Here is a 17,378-nt window from a genome sequence, read left to right on the forward strand (position 1 = left end):
GATGTGCAACTATGACATACAACTATCTACTGGGGCTTTGGGGAGAAAAAGGGGAAAAAAAGGAGGAGGATTGGCAATAGATGTTAGCTCAGGGCTGGTCTTCCTCAGCAAAAAGAGGAGGATTGGCATGGATGTTAGCTCAGGGCTGATCTTCCTCACAAAAGAAAAAAAAAAAGGAAAGAAATTTAGCCTTGATGCAATATTATTGTCTAACCCACACTGTAAATTCAAATGTGGCCAATTGTCCCAATAATGACAGCACTTTTGTGGTCCAGGATCCAATCCAGGATTTAGTTTACCTGTTCCTTTAATCTAGAATGTAGCCTCAGCTTTACTTTCTTTTCTTAATAATTTGACAATTTGAATAGTACCGGCCAACTGTTTTATAGAATATCCCTCAAGTGGAGTTTATGCGATGTGCACTCATGAATACATTCAGACTGGAGTTCGTGTTTTAAATATGCCCACATAGAAATGGGGGAGAGTAAATGTGCAGTAGGGAAATAAGACAAATGTTACCTCAGCTGGGTGATCAAGGTCAACATCAACAGTGATCATCACGTGGACAGTAAGTTCCCTGGAAATGTTGTGATGATAATGGTGTTTTACCTCCAGGATCTTCCTCCCCCAAACCCATAAACCCAGTCTAATCAAGAGAAAACTATCTGGCAAACCCCAATAGACGGACTTCTCTGAAATACCTGATCAGTGCCCCTCAAAACTGTCAACATCATCAAAAACAAAGTCTGAGAAAATGTCACAGCCAAGAGAAGCCCGATGAGACCTGATTACTCAATGTGATGTGGTGTCTGGATGGGATCCTGGAACAGAGAGAGGACATTAGGGAAAAACTAAGGAAACCTGAAGAAAAAATGGACTCTGGGAACTCTCTGCTATCTTTGCAATTTTCCGATACATCTAACACTGTTCTGAAAAATAAAGCTTTATGAAAAGTATTTTAAAAATTTGCCCTCATTTCTACATCCTTGGTCTTGTTATTGAACTCCTGGCTCCCTTTCATGAATTCAACCTCAAAATACCTCATAATGTTCTCTGAATGACTTCACAGTTGCTCAATATCATCAGCCTTGGAACTGACCATCTATCAGTTACAGCACGTACTTTTCTTCATCAGCAGACACTTCTTCAACAAACCAGGAGAGATTAAAATCGTTTTATCTTTACTATAAATGCTGATCTCCCAGCAGCTGCCAAACCCCTAACAGTGACTACAGCTGAGACTCTAACACCAGGAACAAAGTGCTCATCACAATGTCAGACCAGTACGTGTGGCTTAAAGGGATACCTCTCCCTGCCTTGACTTTCATCCCTGAAGCCTTGAGAGAAGAGTGGGAGACGTTTGTGTTTAAGGATGAAGATGTCGTAATACTGACTTACCCCAAATCAGGTAAGGAAGCAGGATCACATCCTGAGAAAGGCTGTGGCCATGTCCCTCATTCACTCAGTAGATGAGTGGAGTGCTTTCTATATGCCTGATAATGGACAGTGCTCTGGGGGAATAGAGCTGTGGCCTGATGCCATTTACATTCAGAGAAAAGGCTTCAGCCAGGCACTTACACAGAAAGATGAGTGTCCAGAGCGGGTAATCTAATGTATTAGGGGAACCTAGAGGAGTGAATCCTAAGGCAGAGTGAGCTGTTTGTGTGAGGGAATAGAGGAGGGTGACCACTGAAGTCCTAATAGAAGAATTAGGAAAAAGGAGGTAATTATGTCAGATGATGGGTATGTTAATGAGCTTGATTGTGGTCATCATTTCACAATGTGTATATATATATATCAAATCACTGCATTGTACACCTTAAATCTATACAATTTTTCTTTGTCAGTTACACCTCAATCAAACTGGGGAGGGGTGAATAAACACAGCTATCATAGCCAAAAAAAAGTAGAAGAAAAAGCCTTTAAAAAAGTAGAAGATATATCCTCTAAAAAGAGATGAAAGAATGAATGAGAAACTATTTAGTGAAAAGGGATATTTTCAGGTAAATGTAGCAGCATGGACAATGGTCGGGAATCGGGACAGAGCCTGGCACATTCAAGGGACTGAAAGGATGAGGATCACGTTTCTATGAGGGGAGGGGGGTAGAGGGACTGCAACTGGGCTGAGGCTGAAGACATTGGAAGTGGTGAGGTGGTGAAAAGCCAAGAACAATGGGAGCAGGTTAAAAGGATTTAAGCAAATAGCCAAAAGGTGGAAGCAGCCTGAATGCCCATTGACAGATGGATGGATAAACAAAATATAGTATATACACATAATGGATTATTATTCAGCCCTAAAAAGAAATGGAGTTCTGATACACACTACAATGTGGGTGAACAGTGAGGACATTATGCTGAGTGAAATAAGCCAGTCACAGAAGGACAAAAATGGCAGGATTCCACTTCTATGTGGTATCCAGAGTAATCAAACTCATTGAAACAGAGAGTAGAATGGTGGTTTCCAGGGACTGGCAGGGACTGGAGGGAGGGAAAATGGAGAGCTGTTGAATGGGTACAGAGTTTCAGTTTTGCAAGATGGTTGCACAACAATGTGAATATACTTATCACTACTGAACTGTGCACTTGAAAATGGTTGAGGGCCGGCCCCGTGGCTTAGCGGTTAAGGGCGCGCGCTCCGCTGCTGGCGGCCCGGGTTCGGATCCCGGGCATGCACTGACGCACCACTTCTCCGGCCATGCTGAGGCCGAGTCCCACATACAGCAACTAGAAGGATGTGCAGCTATGACATACAACTATCTACTGGGGCTTTGGGGGAAAAAAAGTAAATAAATAAAATTAAAAAGAAAATGGTTGAGAGAGTACATTTATGTTATGTGTATCATAGTTTTTAAAAAGTCAGATTAAAATGAGTGACCATCATTTTTCCTTCTTTCTCCAGGAACGCACTGGTTGATTGAAATTCTCTGCCTGATTTTCTCCAAGGGGGATCCCAAGTGGATCCAATCTGTGCCCATTTGGGACCGCTCACCCTGGGTAGAGACTGAGAGTGGCTATAATTCACTGAAGGATAAGGAAGGCCCCCGCCTCATCAGCTCCCACCTCCCCATCCAACTCATCCCCAAGTCTCTCTTCAGTTCCAAGGCCAAGGTCAGTGCTCAATGGTCAAGATGTTTGGTCAATGCTTTCCACCCTCTAATGTGCCCGGGAGTCCCCTGGAGATCTGGGTGAAATGCAGCCTCATCCAGTAGGTCTGGGGTGGACCTGAGATTCTGCATTGGCGATGCCACAGTCCATTCTTGAGTACAAGGGTGTAGGCCCCTCCACAGGTGATACCACCCAGATGTAAACCAGAGGAACATGAAATGACAACACCAGAATCTTAGAAAACCATGTTTTAAACCCAACCAGGATTTATAACTGCGTTACATACTAGATAACCCCCCTCTGCTGCTCTAAAAAATATTTAAGTAAATGGCTCCTGCCGCTTAGGTAGAAGCACCAGATATGCAGTGGGTGAGATGGGAAGCAGCCTATTCATAAATCAATGCCTAAATCCAGGAAGACTGCTCTGGCATCATGGCTGGTTTCTCTAACCACTGTATCTTCCTATGTATAGCTGTCTGTTGGGCTCGGCAGCCACAGGAATCTCTCATGGGGGTAAAAGATAATCTCCAGGAGAGACCATGGATATCCAGGATCTAGCATATCTCAGATTATTTTTAGAAATAGACTTTCCTGGAAGGTGCTCATTGGCTTATGATTTTTAAAAATGTTTTATGCTTAAATTAGATTGTGAAGCTTAGAATAATATCTTCCTCTCTTGGAAATTTCATAATGTGTAGCAGCACAATGAAGTGTTTTTTTTAAAGTCATCACTTCATAAGCTTCTTTATAATTCAGTTATTTATGTGTGTCTTATTGGTGTTTGTTGAATCCCTGTGTGGGGAAACTGAGGCCTAGAGAGAGTTGGGGCCTAGAATAATGTCACAAAGGAAATTGGTGCAGAATCCAGAGTATAAGTCAGATGTTCAAATGGCAAGTGTTCTTGCATGTGTGTGTCTGTGTGTGTGCAGTAGTCTTAAGTATTAACTCGTTGAATCTTTACTTATGTACACAACTGGGTTAACTCCTTGCAGGACGTTTGGTCCTATCCAAAACCTACTAAGATATTTGGTCCATAGGACATTTAGTCCATGCGAAAAGGTTCTTGACATTTGGTCCTCTTCAAAACATTCATGATCATGTTTGCTCCACACTAAATGGTTTTGAACAGGATAAAATATCAAGGTCCTTTTGGTGTATGGACCCAATGTCTTCATGGACAGTTGATAGTACCAAACATGGCCAAATACCAAGGACCAATGTCTCCCCAGACACTTTGCATATGACCAAATATCAAGGACCTTTTGATGTGGATCAAATATCTTATGGACACTTTGCACAGACCAAATGTCTGCTAATGGGGTAACTACCTTCCAGACCCAGATTTAGAACATTTCCACTCCCCCAGAAAATTCCCTCATTTACCTCCCCAATCAGTGCCCACCCACGGAGGTGACGCTCTCCTGACTTCTAACTCTATAGACTAGTTTGCTTGTTCTGGAACTTCATATCAAGAGATTTATACCATAAGAACGTCTGCTGTGTATCTATGAATATAGCAGTTTGTTAATCCATCTCCTGGTAGTAATCTTTAAACCATACTACACAAATATACTGCCACGCACCTTTTAAACCTTCTTGTTGCTTCCCATTGTGAGTAGACTACAATATCCAAGAGGGAAGGGACAATGCTTTCCTCTTCCATTTTATATTCTTAGTATTATCCCAGTGAATTGTTCATAGGAACCTAAAAAAAATTTGGTTAATGAATGCAACAACTAATTTATTAAAAGAATTAATTGCTATTTATTTATTTATTTATTTATTTATTTATTTATTTATTTATTTATTTTTGTGAGGAGATCAGCCCTGTGCTAACATCTGCCAATCCTCCTCTTTTTTTTTTTTTTGCTGAGGAAGACTGGCCCTGTGCTAACATCCATGCCCATCTTCCTCCACTTTATATGGGATGCTGCCACAGCATGGTTTGCCAAGCAGTGTGTCGGTGCGCACCTGGGATCCGAACCTGCGAACCCTGGGCCGCCGCAGCAGAGCGTGCGCACTTAACCGCTTGCACCACCGGGCCGGCCCCTTCCTTGCTATTTAAGAGCATTTTCTAGGAATTGGATTTTTGTTCATTTTTATGAAGATCAAGAAGGATGAGAAATGACTGTATTAATTTTTTTGTTATCCCATTTTTCTCTTTAAGGTGATTTATCTCATCAGAAATCCCAGAGATATTCTCGTGGCTGGTTATTTTTTCTATAGGATTTCAAATTTTATTAAGAAACCAGAGTTACTGGAAGAATATTTTGAATGGTTCATTCAGGGAAATGGTGAGTGAATGTAAAATATGGAAGCTGGTGGATTGTCAGAGGCCTTTATCAGACCTCATCTTATACCCAACTAGAGATCTCTACATCTCACCATCCCGGGGGTATAAGGCCCATCACCATTGGAATCCAAATTTTCGAAGTCCACATTCTCTCCTGCAGAGCAGCAGAACCCCAGCCAGCCTTTCAGCTTGCCCCATCATGTACCATCCTAGCTGCGTTCTGAGTCTCCAGTGCTTGTCCAGTACTAACATGGAGTACTCATATTCTTCTCTACTCTCCTCATTCGTGACTTTCTGAAAGTCAGCTTTTCATTGGCTTCCTGGACAACACAATCCTGACTTCCCACCATTTTTTAGACGGATGTTTCTAAAACTCCCTTAATCCTCTTGTCCTGTCTGTCTCATAAATGTACACATTCTACTATAATCTCTCTACTTTTAATTACACAGAATTTCTGGATTTTCTTAGATGCTTGGAATTTTGCATTTTTTCTCAAAACTACATGATGACTCCTATTTCTCAGCTATGATACGTCTCCTTGGCTTCAGCTGTCTTTCTCTAACAGCCCATGGACATCTTCACTGGAGAGAGCCACAAATACCTCTAATTCAATATGTTCAAACTGAACACATTTCCTCCATATCCCAAACTGCTCCCACTGCAGGTTGATCTTATTCAATAAGTAGATCCATCCCTCACCCAAGGGTAGCCTGATTCTGACATCTCACAAGTGTCATCTGTTTCCCTTCCCACTCCTCCATGCCACTCAGGACACTTTCCTTTATCTGTTTATTATCCCAGTCCCACAATCTTGACTAATATCTTCATTCTGGTCTCGGCTAAAATGTCTCTGTATTTAGGAAAGTCTTCCTTTTCGATATTATATAAAATAGCATCCCTCCCCATCTCTACAGTCTTATGTTTTTTTTTCCCTTAGCACTCATCACCAATGAGTATGTAGTCTATTTGTTTGTTTATTCCATGTGTCTCTCCACTAAAATGTAAGCTCTTTGAGTTGTTCATTCTTGACCCCAGGTCCTAGAGTGGTGCTTGCCACATGGTAAGCAGGTAATACACTTTTGTTAAATAATGAATATTTATTTGCCACCAGAGAAGCCATCTGGTTGTGGACTTTTGTTTTTTGGCAGGTTTTTGATTACTGTTTCAATCTCTTTATCTGTAATTGGTCTATTCAGATTCTCTTTTTTTCCTGATTCAGTTTTTGGAGTTTGTATGATTCTAAGAATTTATCCATTTCTTTTAGGTTATCCAATTTGTTGGCATATAGCTTTTCATAGTATTCTCTTATAATCCTTTGTATTTCTGTGGTATCCGTTGTAATTTCTCCTCTTTCATTTCTTTTTTTCTTTTATAATTTTTATTTATTTATTTTTTCCCCCAAAGCCCCAGTAGATAGTTGTATGTCATAGCTGCACATCCTTCTAGTTGCTGTATGTGGGATGCGGCCTCAGCATCGCCGGAGAAGCAGTGCTTCGGTGCACACCCGGGATCCGAACCCGGGCTGCCAGCAGCGGAGCGCACGCACTTCACCACTAATCCACGGGGCTGGCCTTCCTCTTTAATTTCTAATTTTATTTATTTGAGACTTCTCCCTTTTGTTCTTAGGGAGTCTGGCTAAGAGTTTGTCAAATTTGTTTATCTTTTGCAAGAACCAGCTCTTAGTTTCATTGATCCTTTCTATTGTTTCTTTTTTCTTTTTTTTTTAGTCTATTTCATTTATTTCTGCTCTGATTTTTATTATTTCCTTCCTTCTACTGACTTTGGGCTTCATTTGTTCTTCTGTTTGTAGTTCTTTTATGTATAGTGGTATATTGTTTACTTGATATTTTTCCCATTGCTTGAGGTAGGCCTCTATTGCTATAAATTTCCCCCTTAGTACCACTTTTGCTGTATCGCATAAGTTTTGGTATGTTCTGTTTTCATTTTCATTTGTCTCCAGGTATTTTTTGATTTATACTTTGATCCAATAGTTGTTCATTAGCACATTGCTTAGTCTCAACATCTTTGTGACTTTTCCAGCTTTCTTTTTGTAGTTCATTTCCAGTTCATACATTGTGGTCAGAAAAGATGCTTGATATGATTTCAATCTCCTTAAATTTATTGAGGCTTATTTTGTTCACAACATATGGTCCATCTTTGAGAATATTCCATGTGCACTTGAGAAGAATGAGTATTCTGCTGCTTTTGGTTGGAGTGTTCTATAGATATATCTATTAGGTCCATCTGATCTAGTGTTTCATTTAAGGCCATTGTTTCCTTGTTGACTTTCTGTCTGGATGATCTATTCATTAATGTAAGTGGGGTATTAAAGTCTCCTACTATTATTGTGTTGCTGTCAATTTCTCCCTTTAAGTCTGCTAATAGTTGCTTTTTATACTTCAGAGCTCCTATATTAGGTTCATATATATTAATATGTGTTATGTCCTCTGGTGGAATGTTCCTTTTATTGTTACATAATGTCCATCTTTGTCTCTTCTTATCTTTTTTGGCTTGAAGTCTGCTTTGTCTCATATAAGTACAGCTATACCAGCTTTCTTTTGGTTGCCATTTGCTTGGATTATTATCTTCCATTCCTTCGCTCTGAGCCTATGTTTCTTTTTAGAGCTGAGATGGGTCTCCTGGAGGCAGCATATCATTGGATCTTGATTTTTAATCCATCCAGCCACTCTGTGTCTTTTGATTGGAGAATTCAATCCATTTACATTTAGAGTGATTATTGATGTATGAGGGCTTAATAATGCACTTCGTCTTTTTGTTTTCTGATTGTTCTATATTTCCATTGCTTCTTTTTCCTTGTATTTCTGTCTGCCATTTCAGTTTGGTGGTTTTCTGTGATGTTTTTCTCAGTTTCCTTTTGTAAGAAATATTTTGTGACTGTGCTCTGATTTTTTGTTTTGTGGTTACCAGGAGGTTTGTATAAATGATCTCGTAGATGAGATAGTCCTTTTTCTGCTGATAGCATCTTATCTCCATTAGCCTATGCAGGTTCCATCTTTTTCCTCTTCCCCTTCTATGTTTTTGTTGTCATAAATTATCCTTTCTTGTATTGTGAGTTTGTTACCAAATTGAAGTAGTTATAGTTATTTTTGATGTTTTCTTTCCCTTTAGCCTTTGTGTTATAATTGTTTACTAATCTACTCTAATATAGAGTTGCAATTTTCTGGTTCTGTCTTTTTATCACCTTTCTTAAAACTTTGTAAACCTTTGACTTTTTGTTTCAGGTAGGAGGGCCCATTTAAACATTTCTTGTAAGGCAGATCTAGTGGTGGTGAACTCCCTCAGCTTTTGTTTGTCTGGGATAGCTGTTATTTCTCCACCATATCTTAAGAATAACTTTGCTAGATAAAGTATTCTTGGCTGATAGTTTCTGTCTTTCAATATTTTGAATATATCATTCCACTCTCTCCTAGCCTGTAGGGTTTCTGCTGAGAAATCTGCTGAAAGCCTGATGGGGGTACCTTAGTAAGTTATATTTTTCTCTCTGGCTGCCCTTAATATTGTTTTTTATTCATTGTCTTTTGACGGTTTTAATATAATATGCCTTGGAGAAGATCTTTTTTCATTGAGATAATTAGGAGTTCTATTAGCTTCCTGTACTTCTATATCCAGTTCCTTCCCCAGGTTTGGGAAGTTCTCAGCTACTATTTCTTTGAATGAGCTCTCTGCTCCTTTCTCCCTCTCTTCTCATTCTGGGATGGCCATTATCCTTATGTTGCTTTTTCTAATTGAGTCAGATATTTATCATAAAATTTCTTCATTTAAAAAAATCTTAATTTTCTCTCCTCTTCCACCTGAATCATTTTTAGATTTCTATTTTTGAGCTCACTAATTCTCTTTTCTATATGGTCTGCTCTATTTTCACTGCTTTCTACTTTATTTTTTATCTCATTAGTTTTGTTCTTCTCCAGAATTTGTTTGGGTGTTTTTTTTTTTTTTTACACTTTCAATCTCGTTCATGAAGTATTTCTTCTATTCATTGATTTTATTCCTGAGCTCACTGAACTGTCTTTCTGAGTTTTCTTATAAGTCACTGAGTTTCTTCATGACAACTATTTTGAATTCTCTGTCAAATTGCAATCTTCTGTGACTTCAAGCTTGGTTTCTGGAGAGTTGTCAGTTTCTTTCTGTTCTGCTGTGTTACTATGTTTCTTTTTTTATTGTGGTAACATTGGTTTATAACATTCTTATAAATTTCAGGTTACATCATTATATTTCGATTTCTGTGAAGATTACGTCATCTTCACCACCCAAAGACTAATTACCATCCCTCACCACACACATGTACACAACCACCCCTTTCGCCATCCTACCTCTCCCCTTCCCCTCTGGTAACCACCAATTCAATTTCTGTCTCTATGTGTTTGTTTATTGTTGTTTTTATCTTCTATTTGTGAGTGAGGTCGTATGGTGTTTGACTTTCTCCTTCTGACTTTTTTTGCTTAGCATAATACCCTCAAGGTCCATCCATGTTGTCACAAATGGCTGGATTTCACTGCTTCTTATGGCTGAGTAGTATTCCACTGTGTATATCTACCACATCTTCTTTATCCTTTCTTCCCTTGATGGGCACCTGGGTTGCTTCCAAGTCTTGGCTATTGTGAATAATGACATGATGAACATAGGTGTGCATATGTCTTTATGCATTTGTGTTTTCATGTTCTTTGGATAAATACCTAGCAGTGGAATAGCTGGATTGTGTGGTAGTTCTATTCTTAATTTTTGAGGAATCTCCATACTGTTTTCCATAGTGTCTGCACCAGTTTGCACTCCCAACAGCAGTGTATGAGAGATCTCTTTTCTCCACATCCTCTCCAACACTTTTTTTTTTCTTTTCTTGTGAATTGTAGCCATTCTGATGGGTGTGAGGTGATATCTCATTGTAGTTTTGATTTGCATTTCCCTGATAGTTAGTGATATTGAACATCTTTTCATGTGCCTATTGGCCATCTTTATATCTTCTTTGGAAAAATGTCTCTTTAGATACTTTGCCCACTTTTTAATGGGGTTGTTAGTTTCTTTGTTGTTGAGATGTATGAGTTCTTTGTATATTAACCCCTTATCAGATATATGGTTTGCAAATCTCTTCTCTCAGGTGTTAGGTTGTCTTTTTGTTTTGTTGATTGTTTCCTTTGCTGTGCAGATGCTTTCTAGTTTGATGTAGTCCCATTTGTTTATTTTTTTCCATTGTTTCCCTTGCCCAGTCAGACATGGTACTTGAAAATATGCTGCTAAGACTGAAGCTGAGGAGCGTACTGCCTATGTTTTCCTCTAGAAGTTCATGGTTTCAGATCTTACATTCAAATCTTTATTTTATTTGAGTTAATTTTTCTGTATGGTGTAAGATAATGGTCTACTGTCATTCTTTTGCATGTGGCTGTTCAATTTTCCCAACACTATTTATTGAAGAGACTTTCCTTTCTCCATTGAATGTTCTTGGCTCCCTCATCAAAGGTTAGCTCTCCATAGATGTGTGGGCTTATTTATGGGCTCTGGATTCTGTTCCACTGATTTGTGTGTCTGTTTTTGTGCCAGTACCATGCTGTGTTGATAACTATAGATTTGTAGTACGTTTTGAAATCACAGAGTGTGATACCTGCAGCTTTGTTCCTTTTTTCTCAGGATTCCTTTGGCTGTTCGGGGTCTTTTGTTGTTCCATATAAATTTTAGGGTTCTTTGTTCTAGATCTGTGAAAAATGTCATTGGAACTTTGATAGTGCCTGGATTCAATCTGTAGATTGCTTTAGGAAGTATGGACATTTTTAACATAGTCCCGTCCAAGAGCATAGACTATCTTTCGATTTCTCTGTGTATTTTTCATTTTCTTTCAACAATGTTTTATAGTTTTCAGTGTACAGGTCTTTCACCTTTTTGGTTAAATTTATTCCTACGTATTTTATTCTTTTTGTTGCAACTGTAAATGGGATGGTATTCTTAATTTCTCTTTCTCCTACCTCTTCGTTAGTGTATAGAAACAACTGATTTTTGTATGTTGATTTTGTATTCTGCAACTTTACTGTATTCATTTATTATTTCTAAAAGTTTTTTTGGTGGATTCTTTAGGGTTTTCTATATATAAGATCATGTCATCTGCAAATAGTGCCAGTTTCACTTCCTCCTTTCCAATTTGGATGCCTTTGATTTCTTTTTCTTTCCTGATTCCTCTGGCCAGGACTTCCAGTACTATGTTAAATAGGAGTGGTGAGAGTGGGCATCCTTGTCTTGTTCCCCTTCTCAGAGGTATGGCTTTCAGTTTTTCACCACTGAGTATGATATTGGCTGTGGGTTTGTCATATATATTGCCTTTATCATGTTGAGGTACTTTCCTTCTATACTCATTTTATTCAGAGTTTTTTTCATAAATGGGTGCTATATCTTGTTAAATGCTTTCTTTATATCTATTGAGATGATCATGTGATTTTTATTCTTCATTTTGTTAATGTGGTGTATCTCATTGATTGGTTTAAGTCCCACTTGATCATGGTGGATGATCCTTTTAATGTATTGTTGTTTTCGATTTGCTAGTATTTTGTTCAGGATTTTTGCATCGATGTTCATCAGTGATATTGGCCTGTAATTTTCTTTTTTTGTGTTGTCCTTGTCTGGTTTTGGTATTAGGGTAATGTTGGCCTCATTGAAAGAGTTTGGAAGCTTCCTCTCCTCTTCAATTTTTTGGAAGAGTTTGAGAAGGATAGGTATTAATCTTTTTTGAATGTGGTATAATTCACCAGGGAAGCTGTCTGGTGCTGGGCTTTTATTTTTTGGGAGGTTTTTCATTACTGTTTCAATCTCCTTACTGGTGATTGGTCTATTCAAATTGTCTATTTCATTTTGACTCAGTTTTGGAAGGTTGTATGATTCCAAGAATTTATCCATTTCTTCTAGATTATCCAATTTGTTGGCATATAGCTTTTCATAGTATTTTCTTATAATCTTTTGTATTTCTGTGGTGTCCATTGTAAGTTCTACCACTTCATTTCTAATTTCATTTATTTAAGCCTTTTCTATCTTCTTCTTGATGGATCTAGCTAAAGGTTTGTCAACTTTTTTCATCTTCTCAAAGAACCAGCTCTTCATTTCATTGATTTTTTTTCTGTTGTTTTTTAAGTCTCTATTTCATCTATTTCTGCTCTGGTCTTTATTATTTCCTTCCTTCTACTGATTTTGAGCTTTGTTTGTTCTTCTTTTTCCAGTTCCTTTAGGTGCACTGTTAGATTATTTATTTGAGATTTTTCTTATCCGTTGAGATAGGTGTATCACATTGATTTGCGGATGTTGAACCATCCCTGCATCCCTGGAATAAGTCCCATTGCTATAAACTTCCCTCTTAGAATGGCTTTTGTTGTATCTCATAAATTTTGGCATGTTGTATTTTCATTTTCATTTGTCTCCAAGTATTATTTGATTTCTGCTTAGACTTCTTTGTTGACCCCATCGTTGTTCAGTAGCATTTTGTTTAATCTCCACATATTTGTGGCTTTTCCAATTTTTTTCCTTTAGTTGATTTCTAGTTTCAAACCATTGTGGTCAGAAAAGATGCTTGGTATTATTTTAATCTTCTTAAATTTATTGAGACTTGTTTTGTGGCCTAATATGTGATCTATCCTAGAGAATGTTCCATGTGCATTAAAAAAGAACATGTATTCTGTGGCTTTTGGATGGAAAGTCCATCTGGTATATTGTGTCATTTAAGGCCAATGTTTCCTTATTGATATTCTGTTTTTGATCTTCTGTTTGGTTGATTTAATCTTTGGTGTAAGTGGAGTGTTAAACTCCCATACTATTATTTGTTACTGAATATTTCTTCTTTTATTTCTGTTAACAATTGCGTTATGTATTTAGGTGCTCCTATGTTGGGTGCATAGATATTTACAAGTGTTATATCCTCTTGTTGGATTGTTCCCTTGATCATTATGTAGTGCCCTTCTTTGTGTCTTGTTACAGTTTTAAAATCTATTTTGTCTAATATAAGTATTGCTACCCTACCTTTATTTTCATTGCCATTTGCATGGAGTATCTTTTTCCATCCCTTCACTTTCAGTTTGTGAGCATTTTTAGGTCTCTTGTGTGTCTCTTGTATGCAGCATATATATGGGTCTTTTTTTTTTTTATCCAATTGGCCACCCTATGTCTTTTGATTGGATAATTTAGTCCATTGACATCTAAAGTAGTTATTGATAAGTATGTACTTATTGCCATTTTGTTACTTTTTTCTGGGTGTTTTAGTAATTCTTCCCTGTTCCTTTCTTCTTCTCTTGTTCTCTTCCCTTGCAGTTTGATGGCTTTCTTTACTATTATGTTTGAGTTCTTTTCTCTTAATTTTTTTGTGTATTTATTATAGGTTTCTGGTTTGTAATTACTGTGAGGTTCATATATAATAACCTATGTATATAGCAATCTGTATTAAGTTGATGGTCACTTAAGTTTGACCTCATGCTAAAAGCTCTACTCTTTACTCTTCTCCTCTCACATTTTATGTTTTTGATATCATACTTAACCTCTATTTTCTCATGTGCATCCAGTACCCTCTTATCATGGCAAATGATAATTTTAGTACTTTTGTCTTTTTTTGGTGGGGAATATTTGCCCTGAGCTAACATCCATTGCCAATCCTCCTCTTTTTTTTTTTTAATTTTTTATATATTTATTTATTTTTTTCCCCCAAAGCCCCAGTAGATAGTTGTACATCATAGCTGCACATCCTTCTAGTTGCTGTATGGGGGACGGGGCCTCAACATGGCCGGAGAAGCGGTGCATCGGTGTGCGCCGGGGATCCAAACCCGGGCCACCAGCAGCAGAGTGCACGCACTTAACTGCTAAGCCACAGGACCGGCCCAACCAATCCTCCTCTTTTTGCTGAGGAAGATTGGCCCTGGGCTAATATCTGTGCCCATCTTCCTCTACTTTATGTGGGACACTGCCACAGCATGGCTTGACAAGTGATGTGTCTGTCCGTGCCCAGGATCTGAAACCATGAACCCTGGGATGCTGAAGCAGAGCCCGTGAACTTAAACACTATGCCACTGGGCTGACCCCAGTACTTTTGTCTTTTGACCTTTATATTTTCTTCATATATGGTTGATTTGCTACCTTTACTGTATTGATTACCATACTCTTTTGATAACTATAGCTTTGCAGTAGCACTTGAAGTCAAGAAGTCTGATGCCTCCAGCTTTGTTCTTTCTCAGGATTGTTTTATCTGTTTGAGGTCTTTTCTGGTCTTACACAAAATTTAGGAATATTTTTATGAGGAAGATTGGCCCTGAGCTAACATCTGTTGACAATCTTCCTCTTTTTGCTTGAGGAAGATTGTCTCTGAGCTAACATCTGTGCCAATCTTCCTCTATTTTGTATATGGGATGCCACCACAGCATGGCTTGATGAGTGGCGTGTAGATCTGCACCCAGGATCTGAACCTGTGAACCCCGGGTTGCTGAAGCAGAGCATGCAAACTTAACCACTATGCCACAGGCCAGCCCCCCAAATTTTAGATCTTTTATTCTACTTCTGTGAAAGATGCCATTGGAATTTTGATAAGGATTGCATTGAATCTAGATTCCTTTGGGTAGTATGGACTTTTTCAGAATATTAATAATTCCAATCCAAGAACACAGGATATCTTTCCATTTATTTGTGTCTTCTCAATCTCTTTCATCAATGTATTATAGTTTTTGGTATACAGACTTTCACCTCCTTGGTGAAATTTATTCCTAAATATTTTATTGTTTTGTTATGCTATTGTACATACGATTGCTTTCTTTTTTTTTAAAAATTTTTGTTTATTGCAGTAACATTGGTTTATGACATTGTAAAAATTTCATGTGTACATCATTGTACTTCTATTTCTGCATAGATTACATCATGTTCACCACAAAAATACTAATTACAACCCATCACCAGACACGTGTACCGAATTATCCCTTTCACCCTCCTCCCTCCCCCCTTCCCCTCTGGTAACCACCAATCCAATCTCTGTCCCTATGTGTTTGTTTATTGTTGTTATTATCTACTACTTAATGAAGGAAATCATACGGTATTTGACCTTCTCCCTCTGACTTATTTCACTTTGCATTATACCCTCAATGTCCATCCATGTTGTCACAAATGGCTGGATTTCATCGTTTCTTATGGCTGAGTAGTATTCCATTGTGTATATATACCACAGCTTCTTTATCCATTCGTCCCTTGATGGGCACTTAGGTTGCTTCCAAGTCTTGGCTATTGTGGATAACGCTGCAATGAACACAGGGGTGCATGTACCTTTACAAATTGGTGTTTTCAAGTTCTTTGGATAAATACCCAGCAGTGGAATAGCTGGATCATATGGCAGTTCTATCCTTCATTTTTTGAGGAATCTCCATACTGTTTTCCATAGTGGCTGCACCAGTTTGCACTCCCACCAGCAGTGTATGAGAGTTCCCTTCTCTCCACATCCTCTCCAACACATGTTGTTTCCTGTCTTGTTAATTATAGCCATTCTGACGGGCGTGAGGTGATATCTCATTGTAGTTTTGATTTGCATTTCCCTGATAGTTAGTGATTTTGAACATCTTTTCATGTATCTGTTGGCCATCTGTATATCTTCTTTGGAGAAATGTCTGTTCAGGTCTTTTGCTCATTTTTTAATTGGGTTGGTAGTTTTTTTGTTGTTGAGATGCATGAGTTCTTTATATATTTTGGAGATTAAGCCCTTATCAGAAGTATGGTTTGCAAATATCTTCTCCCAAGTGTTAGGTTGTCTTTTCATTTTGTTGATGGTTTCGTTTGCTGTGCAGAAGCTTTTTAGTTTGAAGGAGTCCCATTTGTTTATTTTTTCTATTGTTTCTCTTGCCCGGTCAGACATGGTGTTTGAAAAGATGTTGCTAAGACCGATGTCGAAGAGCGTACTGCCTATGTTTTCTTCTAGAAGTTTCATAGTTTCAGGTCTTACATTCAAGTCTTTAATCCATTTTGAGTTAATTTTTGTGTATGGTGTAAGGTAAGGGTCTGCTTTCATTTTTTTGCATATGGCTATCCAGTTTTCCCAACATCATTTGTTGAAGAGACTTTCTTTTCCCCATTGTATATTCTTGGATCCTTTGTCAAAGATTAGCTGTCCATAGATGTGTGGGTTTATTTCTGGGCTTTCAATTCTATTCCATTGATCTGTGTGTCTGTTTTTGTGCCAGTACCATGCTGTTTTGGTTACTATAGCTTTGTAGTATATTTTGAAATCAGGGAGTGTGATACCTCCAGCTTTGTTCTTTTTTCTCAGGATTCCTTTAGCTATTCGGGGTCTTTTGTTGTTCCATATAAATTTTAGGATTCTTTGTTCTATTTCTGTGAAAAATGTTGTTGGAACTTTGATAGGGATTGCATTGAATCTATAGATGGCTTTAAGAAGTATGGACATCTTAACTATGTTAATTCTTCCAATCCAAGAGCATGGAATATCTTTCCATTTCTTTGTGTCTTCTTCAATTTCTTTCAGAAATGTTTTATAGTTTTCAGTGTACAGCTCTTTCACCTCTTTGGTTAAGTTTATTCCTAGGTATTTTATTCTTTTTGTTTCAATTGTAAATGGGATGGTATTCTTAATTTCTCTTTCTGCTACTTCGTTGTTAGTATACAGAAATGCAACTGAATTTTGTATGTTGATTTTGTATCCTGCAACTTTACCATATTCGTTTCTTCTAAAAGTTTTCTGGTGGGTTTTTTAGGGTTTTCTATATATATAATCATGTCATCTGCAAATAGTGACAGTTTCACTTCTTCCTTTCCAATTTGGATCCCTTTTATTTCTTTCTCTTGCCTGATTATTCTGGCTAGGACTTCCAGTACTATGTTAAATAGGAGTGGTGAGAGTGGGCATCCTTGTCTGGTTCCTGTTCTTAGAGGGATGGCTTTCAGTTTTTCCCCATTGAGGATGATATTAGCTGTGGGTTTCTCATATATGGTCTTTATTATGTTGAGATACTTTCC

At 38.0% G+C, this 17,378-nt stretch overlaps 1 protein-coding gene across 1 annotated transcript in view; it reads left to right on the forward strand.

The window, feature by feature from the left end:
- Nucleotides 1-1,272: 1,272 nt before the first annotated feature.
- Nucleotides 1,273-17,378, forward strand: part of LOC131397084 (sulfotransferase 2A1-like) — a 30,711-nt gene continuing 14,605 nt past the window's right edge. Inside the window, exons 1-3 of the mRNA XM_058529721.1 lie at nucleotides 1,273-1,408; nucleotides 2,900-3,108; nucleotides 5,273-5,399. Of these exons, the coding sequence (XP_058385704.1) occupies nucleotides 1,273-1,408; nucleotides 2,900-3,108; nucleotides 5,273-5,399 (472 nt within the window). The remainder of the gene's footprint in view (nucleotides 1,409-2,899; nucleotides 3,109-5,272; nucleotides 5,400-17,378) is intronic.

Source organism: Diceros bicornis, chromosome 34 (assembly GCF_020826845.1).
Source record: "Diceros bicornis minor isolate mBicDic1 chromosome 34, mDicBic1.mat.cur, whole genome shotgun sequence".
In the NCBI taxonomy this organism is placed as follows: domain Eukaryota; kingdom Metazoa; phylum Chordata; class Mammalia; order Perissodactyla; family Rhinocerotidae; genus Diceros; species Diceros bicornis.